Source organism: Scomber scombrus, chromosome 9 (assembly GCF_963691925.1).
Source record: "Scomber scombrus chromosome 9, fScoSco1.1, whole genome shotgun sequence".
Taxonomy (NCBI): Eukaryota; Metazoa; Chordata; class Actinopteri; order Scombriformes; family Scombridae; genus Scomber; species Scomber scombrus.
The window spans coordinates 14,300,225-14,309,162 of record NC_084978.1 but is presented as its reverse complement, the minus strand read 5'-3'; the positions used below and the strand labels follow the sequence as shown (position 1 = coordinate 14,309,162).

The 8,938-nt window shown below is 46.5% G+C and overlaps 1 protein-coding gene across 1 annotated transcript; it reads left to right on the top strand.

The window, feature by feature from the left end:
• The first annotated feature begins 2,948 nt into the window (after positions 1 to 2,948).
• Positions 2,949 to 6,933, top strand: npas4a (neuronal PAS domain protein 4a). The gene is made up of 8 exons (XM_062426017.1): positions 2,949 to 3,123; positions 3,534 to 3,697; positions 3,795 to 3,897; positions 3,998 to 4,307; positions 4,437 to 4,546; positions 4,726 to 4,861; positions 5,000 to 6,783; positions 6,905 to 6,933. Exons 1-8 carry the CDS (start codon positions 2,949 to 2,951, stop codon positions 6,931 to 6,933), a joined length of 2,811 nt encoding a protein of 936 aa, XP_062282001.1.
• The last annotated feature ends 2,005 nt before the right edge of the window (positions 6,934 to 8,938 follow it).

Sequence of the window (8,938 nt, the reverse complement as noted above, 5' to 3'; positions counted from 1 at the left end):
GAGAGTATTTTTTAGAGGAAGAAAAATGCTATTCAACTGTACTTTCAGGTGCAAATTCATCACTCCCCTCTGATCATCTGGTAACACTCTGGTTGCCTTTGGGTCATTACCAATGATGAAAATACAGCTACAGAAGAGGAAGCAGAGACGGCTGAGTCATCCAATAAGAAAACCAAAGAAATACGACACAAAAACAGCCCACAAGCACCTGAGCAAGAAGCAAAGAAAAAAGATTAGACACAGACGGACTGAAACAAGCAATGCTGAAGGTCTCTAACAAGAAGCAGGATGATTCATCAATGAGTTGCATATTATAAAATGTCAAAGTAAGTAAACAGTGGCCAAAAACTAATCAACATATTTTAATAAATGTGTCCTTGTCCTGTTGATTCTTCCTTCATCAAGTTGAGGTAGAATAGATAATAGATCAGGTTCTGTATCCTTTCAGAAATATTTTGTTGTATTATTTGTTGTATTGTGCACATAAATACTTGTTTCCATCAGTGAAGGGGGGTATCACATTGACTTTAATTCCCTAGAGGCAAGTCTTAATGATGTTGTAGCTTGTAACTTTAATTTCAGCCCCAGAAGGGAGACAAATTCCCCAAAATATGATGTTATGAGACATCTCACACACACACACGGGGGGGGGGGGGGGGGGGGGGGGTGCTTTATAATCATACTGAGTACATGTATGTAAAACAGAACATAGCCTGGATGGGTCTAAAACACTGGAGGGGGGGGGGGGGTGCTTTATAATCATACTGAGTACATGTATGTAAAACAGAACATAGCCTGGGTGGGTCTAAAACACTGGATGTGTCCATAATTCCTAATGGCTGACCTGGACTAGAAGCACTTTGTCTGGGCTGGAGGTACCATTATGTCAATTGATTTTAGTGTGAATTCCTATCTGCAGTTCTTGGACGGGAGGCTGCTTTATTTTTTGGGAGGGGGGGGGGCTCCAATCTAAATCTTTTGGGGATTCAATGTAAAACCTCGCCTAGGGCACAGACAAATTCAGGACCGGCCCTGCTACACATCTGAAGCACATACTACAAATCTATTTCTGGGCTAAGACTGAAATCTCCTTTCTATAAATAGGACGATTGGAGCTAAATGCGGGGGCGCGCCTCGCAGTCCTTGTCTCGGTCACCAGTGAAATCTATTTTTAGCAACAACACGGCTTACCTCACGTGAGACTGGCGACAGGTTTGCAGGTTGCGCAATAGCCCACTGCCCGCTGTGCGCGCGCGTCAAATTATTTATGAATGTCATTCATTAAAATGACTTTACTTTTCATTAAGCTCTTGAAGATCCTCTCTGTAAGTTTGAAAACAGAAAGAGAGATCAAGGTGCACACAGCTCACATATAAACGCCATTTGTTAAACAGTAGACAGCAATATTAAAATGATCATATTTTACAATGGCTGCTGCTTTTTGATGGTCTAATCGAATCAAATCGTCTAATTTGAGGATCATATCAGACTCACTGGTGCCTTACTGGTCAAACTGGTGTACCAGCAAAACTGTCTGGTCGTTTTTTTATGATAACATGCTTTTTATTTATATTTTATTTTATTTTATTTTTTTTTTCTACTGCTATGAATGCATTATCAAAATCAAAACTCACCTCCAAATTAATTCAGTTTGTCTATGAATATATTGTTCTATTGATTGTCATTTCAGTCTACTTCGCATCATATTTAGAAATTAAGACGTTCATAAAATTAGGTTTTCTGAACGGAAAGAAAAAAAATGTAACTGCGGCTAAGGATCGGGAAATGCGCCGAATTCATGTCTGCCAGCCTGAAAAACGGGCAGCTCTCGGAACATTTCTGTATAGGATTATGCAGTCATTATTGTTTTCAACTGCTCAGACCTGATTTCCATTCATAAAAGGCGACGGAGAGACGGAGCGATATGAAACGCCATCCATGTCCGCCTCCTGTAACAGCAGCTCGGTGACTGAGCATTTTGTGTTTAGCAGCTGCTCAATCCATCTCACATGTTTAAGATGTTGACAGTGAATGTGCTCAAAATGAATTGGTGAATCGCACCTAACAAGCACCTGTCGTGTTTACTGACAGGTCCGGGGCAAACAGTGACAGGTAGCCTACCTCGGGTGCCAGACATATAAACACAGAGACCTCTTTCGTATGCAACCCAGTCTTCCCATCCCCCTTCCTGAACCCCTCACCCCCCTCCTCCAATACACCGGAGTCCGGTGACTCCGTTTACGTTTTACGCTTGCTCCACCCCTTACTCGGTTTTGTCCAAATCGGGCTTTTTGCGTCGCCGGAGCTCCCGATTTCATCCCTACGTCATCACCGAGTAGAGGGAAGAGCTGACGTCGAGACAGAGTCACCGAAAGGAGAGGGCACAGGAGAGGGAGGGGGAGTGTTTCACCATTGCAAACACTGATATGAGACATATCTCTCCCCCTTCGGCCCCCCCTTCTTCTCCACCCCCCTCCCTCCGTTTTACGTCGGTGTTGGTGCGTTGGGAGCCCCCCTACTCCGGCGGAGTCCCAGGCTATATAAGGGACCCGCGAGCAGAGTCCCTCAACCAGATTTACGGGTTCCGGACTTCAGTGCGAGAGACGGCTAGCCCAGCCGCCTATTCACCTGCACCTCCAAAGGGGGACAGACATCCAGCAGCCGGCCAAACCTCCAAGCTGGACGCCGTGGCGAAGCTAAAGCAGACGGAGACAGGACAGGAGAAGGTTTTTTAAACCTTGCTCTGGAAGAAAAAGAAAATAGCTGAGATGAAAGTCCAATAACACAACTCAGAGCTTCACCACTTTGACAACCTCTCTTCTAACACACCTCGGAGACAGGGCACCCCGACTTCAGCCGAGGCACGACGTCTTACAACACTCCGCTCGCAACTCTCCAACTCACATCTGGAGGAATTTCCGATAGTTCACCGCAAACAACCGGCCACAATGTACCGCTCAACCAAAGGAGCATCCAAGGCTCGACGGGACCAGATCAACGCTGAGATCCGGAACCTGAAGGACTTGTTGCCCATATCCGAAGCAGATAAAGCGCGGCTCTCATACCTGCACATCATGTCTCTTGCCTGCATGTACACCAGGAAATCCGTCTTTTTTACTCAAGGTAAGCGCGAATGTACTCTGAATAAAACGACCTGTTGATGAATCTCTTGTAGCACTGCTGCAAAGACCGACTGCAGTTCCTCACAGTGGTGGAATCAACAAGTGTTTTACTGACACTGCAGGCAATTGGCTTGATAAAAATGGGATTTTGTGATCAAATACTTAACTATTTGTCGTTAATCATCAACGTAGAAGCTGAAAAATGTGTTTAAATAGCATTATTCGCTGTCCATGGTGCTGAAACGCTTTAGCACCAAAAATCAGCCGCACCGCTGTCCACGGTACTGAAACACTGCAGACACTATTTTTCTACTGCGGGGATCGCGTATAATGTGTTCTTACTTATCAGATCAACCTCTTGTTAACTAATGTGGCGCTTTTGTGTGCTTTCCTTTCGTATTTTTCCTCTAGAAGCGGGAACTGCTGCTGGTGTTGAGGAGAGTGCACAGTTTCTGTCTTTCTACGAACTGTCGGAGTTTATGCAGACGCTGCCGGGGTTTCTGATGCTGCTGACCGGGGAAGGGAAGCTCCTGTACCTGTCAGAGAGCGTCACCGAGCACCTCGGACACTCCATGGTGAGTACACTATTTTGATTTATGCAATATTTCTCAAAGACGTGTTCGAGCTCCACTTTGGGCTTCATAAATAACGTTTTCGTTTGATTTTTTTCAGGTGGATCTTGTGGCACAGGGAGACAGTGTGTATGATATAATCGACACCTCAGACCACTTAATCATGAGGACCAACCTGTCAACCTCTACATCACTTGAAACAGGTAAGATAAAATGATGATATATGAAATTCAAAAGCTTTCAGATATTTTTTTCCCAGGAGTATGAGTTTTAATACATCTCCTCCCACCGTCTTCTTTGCAGATCGTCTCTTCCGCTGTCGTTTCAACACCTCCAAGTCCGTGCGGAGGCAGAGTGCTGGGAACAAGCTGGTTCTGATCCGAGCTCGCTGCCTCATCCCCCCCTTATCCGCTCCTACTGCCGGGTCATACTGGACCTCCAACCCTGTCTGGGTGTGTTTCTGTTCTCCTCTGGAGCCCCACCCGACCCGCACCGGCCCCGGGGCAGAGAGGGAGTCAACCTCTACCCCTCCCCTGACTGACACCAACTTGTTCCTGGCCTGTTTCCACTCGCAGCACGGCCGGGACTTGAGGCTGCAGACTGCCCAGGATAGGTGAGTTCCTACAAATAACGCCCTATCACCCACCTGTTGATTTAATATGAACTGATAATCTGTGTATGTGATAACTAAACGGGTAAAACGTGATCCTGCTAACACATCACCACCCACTCTCCCCTGCAGTGTGAGCGCCTATCTTGGCTTTGATGTGACAGCTTTACGCTCTTGCTCCTGGTACAGCCTCCTCCACCCACAGGATCTGTCACATGCCTCTGCTCAGCATCGCAGCCTATGTAAGTGTACTTTTCTTCAAACGTACCTACCATCACACACCACATTACAACCGTACATGCCCACACATTTACACACATTGTGCCCACAGGCAACATCCACACAGTGAAAAACACTATGATGATTAATAGGATTGCAAAACAAACTGATGCCAACTTGTGCTGTGACTGTTCCTCAACAGTGAGAGAAGGAGGAGAGGGCAGAGCTGAAATGGTGGTGCGTGTGCAAGCTCAAGACCAGTCGTGGGTTTGGCTCTACATGGTGCTCCAGCTGCAGCCTGGAGAATTCCCCATCAGCAGCAACAACTACATCATCAGGTATGTACTGCCTCTTTGAACAGCACAAGACTCATCAATTTGGAAACAAAACACTGATAAACCCCCCCCCCCCCCCCCCCCCCCCCCCCCCCACAAAACTAACTCAATGTTTCTCCTCTTTTTCCTTTCATCTCTTAGTGAGTCTGAGGCTTGGTCAGTGCGTCAGCAGCTCAGCTCAGAGCAGACCCAGCTGACCCTGGTTCTGAGTTCCGGTACCTCCCAACAGGAAAGTCTGAGCCTCCAGTCCCCAGAAACCCTGTCCAGCCCAGACCAGGTCTTCACCCCTGGCAGCAGCGGCCTATCTGCCCAGTCCTTTGACTTCAGTACTGCTGGCTGCAGCGTTGGCTCCTCTGATGAACCAGGAAGCTCTGCTGCTGAAGCCATGAGGCTGGAGGGTGACCCTCGCTCCAGTATCTCCTCTCTGGAGGAAGAAAGCTTATTTCAGCAGCATCCCACTGAAAGCCCCTCAGCTGCCTCCTCTCCCACTCCAGTCACTGTTGAAACAGTAGCAGACTTAGACTTTTTAACCCAGAACATTCTCCTGCCACCCTCCTTCCAGCTCGACCCTCCACTGCCAGCTCTCCCCCTGCCTCTCCCTCCTGTGCCCACCCCACAAGCTCAGCAGAGCAAAGAGTTTGTGTGCACACCACCCTACACACCACAGATCGGTGGGGCTAGCTTCCCATTTGGTGAACCCCTCTTCAGCTTTGACCCCACCGGTACAACCACTCCTCCTCCCTCTGCTACCACAGCAACTGCCACCACCTCCGTGGCCCCCGCAGCTTCCTCCACAGCCCCACCAACTACCGCTTCCAGCCCTTCTCCCCCCACCACCCTGTCTACCAAACTCGCCCTCGCACTACCAAACCTCACCACTGACCTCCTCTTCCCTATTGACCCCTGCAGTGGCTCTCTTTATGAGAAATTGCCCCCTACACCTGACAGCCCTGGAGATGGTGACTGCACAGTGATGACCCTTCCCGAGGTACGGGGTCCTCTGTATGTAGATGTGCCACTAAGGCCCCTCCAGTGTCCCCCTGAGGGCCTCCTCACCCCTGAAGCATCACCTGGTAAACAGCCCTGCCTCTCCTTCTTCTCCCTAGAACGAGAGAGGGAGAAGGAGAGGGCAGAAATCTCCCTCTTAGCTCAGCATATCAGCTCACTGGCAGAGGGATTCTACCTGGATCCACTCTTGTCCAAAGTCTCTCCTTCCTCCATGTCACCCTCATCCTCCCCTCCCTCCCCCTTCCTGTCTCCTGCCATAGAGACCACTGATGTTGATTCAGTCCACATGCTTAGGGAGTTTTATCCCATCAAAGCATGGAGAGGTCTGGACATTCCCATGTTCCTCGATGATGATGACTCTCTGTTTGAAGAGAGCATCCTAGAAACCCTCATCCAAGACGACTTTGCTCCTCCCCAGTCCTCCATCATCTCCTCCCCGTCCCCCTCATCCTCCCCGATGCCCAGTCCCTCCAGCCCAATCTCTCCTCAAACCCCAGTGTACTGGCTCCAACCCTCCCAGTTTGAGGGAGTGGGCCACTTCTGTAGCGTCCAATCGGCGCAATGTAACTCCATGGCTGGGTGCGGGGCGAATGTGGCTGCTGAGGCCGGGGCAATGGCGGAAGGGGAGGGGCTAGCGGAGGAAGCAATGGAGATTGAGGTGGTGTCATCTCCTGTGTCCTCTTGCTCCTCCATCCCAGCTTCCCCTCCCCTCATTCTCACTGCCTCCCAAAGCCCTGCCACCTCCACGCCCATCGCCTCGCCCATGCCCACCGTGTCTTGCACTCAGTCCCTCCTGGAGGAACTGGCCGTTCTGGAACCCATGTTTGGGGCAGGTGCCTCGATCGCCCCTGGCTTAGGGCAACAACCTGAGTTGTATCAACTCCAATGTCATCCATCGCCACAGTGCTTCCATAAAGGTGAGTTGGCCTCTTTTCCCCCTCATTTTTAGTAAATTTTTGTTAAATGAAACGAGAAAACATTTTCTGAAGATGCATTACTTATTTCTTTTCTCTCTCTTTTCCATTTTTTGTCTTTCAGATGGGAGTGGAAGTGTTCCTCCGTTCTAAAATAAGTCTGTGACTTACTTCATTAAGTATGGCATATTGTCATATTTTGTGGAGCCCCTTTTACTGAAAAGTAAAAAATAATTAAGTGTATAAATATACATAATGTATATACAACTTAAGGACTTTAACTCCTACATGTCTCCTAAGAACAAAGATTGGCTTTATATTTTTGTTCAGTCATTAATCTGTATACTACAAAACTGGTGCAACATTTACAAGATGGTGCAACCATATGGACCCATAACTGACTGGGTTTTGAGTCCATGTGGTGTCTTCTCAGCTTCTCTGTAACACAAGCTTCAGATATGATCAGACAGAGAAACCTCTCTGAAATTGTAAAAGCGCTGTTTAACTTCCAGACATGCATTTGTATTCACTCATAGTGAAAAATCAGTTGTGAACAAAAAAATCATTTCTTGCTATTTCAATAGGGAGATGAATTATAGCACTTTTGCCTGACATGCAGCAACGCAAACCCAAACCTCAAATGTATAAGAAGTCAAATGTTTACAGATTTTTTAGATCCTTAAGATGACCTGTATCTATCAGTACATCAAAATAAGAAAGATTTCAAGATTCCTTGCTAAGAACTCTTCTATCCAGTCTTCAGAGTCACTTCAGCTCTGATTTGGTTGCATTCCTTTCTCACAGCCTTAAAGGCGACATACAATCTCATGAATAGTATTCAATTTAAAATTTCAGATACTTTGAGCTTTGAGTTTGCGGCTTCAAAACCTTTAACATTCCATATTTATCTCTCCATCTAAAATCTTGTGTATCAATGTGATGTGCAAAAAAACTAAAAGAAAAAAAGAAAAAAAAACATGTAAAGAGATCCTGGCATGTGATGATCTCATGAATGTTGAAGGTGTCCATTGCTTTACGAGATGCAACACCAATCAAGAGATTGTCTGGAAGTTTGCCGGAGCTCTGATCATGCCACAAATCCACTGCTACGTTGTACTGTACATTAGACTCTGAATGTGGGCTCTTCAGGTCACTCCAGGCCTGAGGGCAGTCAGCTGGATATTCTTGCAGCATCAATATTTGCAATGCTGGCAGCTTATAGCGGCTCCTGTGTGCCTGAAACGGTCCTGACCTGCTGAACTCTGAACTCTTTATCCATGTCCATTCAACATGGACAGTTACATCGTTGCTCCACTGGAGTGCGGTGCAATGAGGCACAATTGACTATGTGAATGAGTGATTCTTCTTTTTTGAGAGGGGTTAGAATACAAAAGTTTTGTTTTAAAAAATGAAAATAGGGATGGGGTGCTATTTCTATTCAGTTACCAAGCGACACGGGTTGAGAATGGTACTATTCCCATGGTGTCGACATGCTCACGTAGAGTTGTCTACGGTCAAGTAAAGGATTGATTCCTACGTTCTAGCTATTAAAGGCTAAGTTAATATACATGTGTAAAATTATATTATTGTACGTGTGATATTTGAAAAAGATGTTAATGCATATGCATTATGTCTGTGGATATAGGCACATGTTATTTTCAGAAAGGTTGTACACATTTGTACATTTGTATGAAACTGTTATTGGTCTGTATATATATGACAGAGATTTTTATTGCATTTGATGGACTATATTCAAAACATCTTACTTACTGCAGAATGGACATTGTGGACCAGTGTTCTATTGTGTTGCTTATAAGTGTATTTGGTTGTCATACAAATGCATTTATATTAAAGTGCACTTAATGCGGCTGATGCATTTGTGTCGTCATAGTCAGGCCCCCCTGTTCCTCCCTCGACCTCATCATCATCATCATCATCATCATCATCATCATCATCATCATCATCATCATCATCATCATCATCATCATCATCATCATCATCATCCCACCATCCCTGCCTCTTTTCCTCCCTCCCATACACTCTCCTCCATTTCTTCCCCTGGAGCGAGTTTCGCTCAGCAACAGCACTGACGCACACACATGACGAGACAGAATGAGACACTATCTGACTCAGACTGACGCACACACTTGGCGTCGAG

Excerpts from the sequence above, each read along its gene's own strand:
- npas4a (XM_062426017.1), top strand. The coding sequence starts at position 2,949 with ATGTACCGCTCAACCAAAGGAGCATCCAAGGCTCGACGGGACCAGATC. Across the intron at positions 4,547-4,725 it reads TGCTCAGCATCGCAGCCTAT|TGAGAGAAGGAGGAGAGGGC; the intron begins GTAAGTGTACTT and ends GTTCCTCAACAG. Across the intron at positions 4,862-4,999 it reads AGCAACAACTACATCATCAG|TGAGTCTGAGGCTTGGTCAG; the intron begins GTATGTACTGCC and ends TTCATCTCTTAG.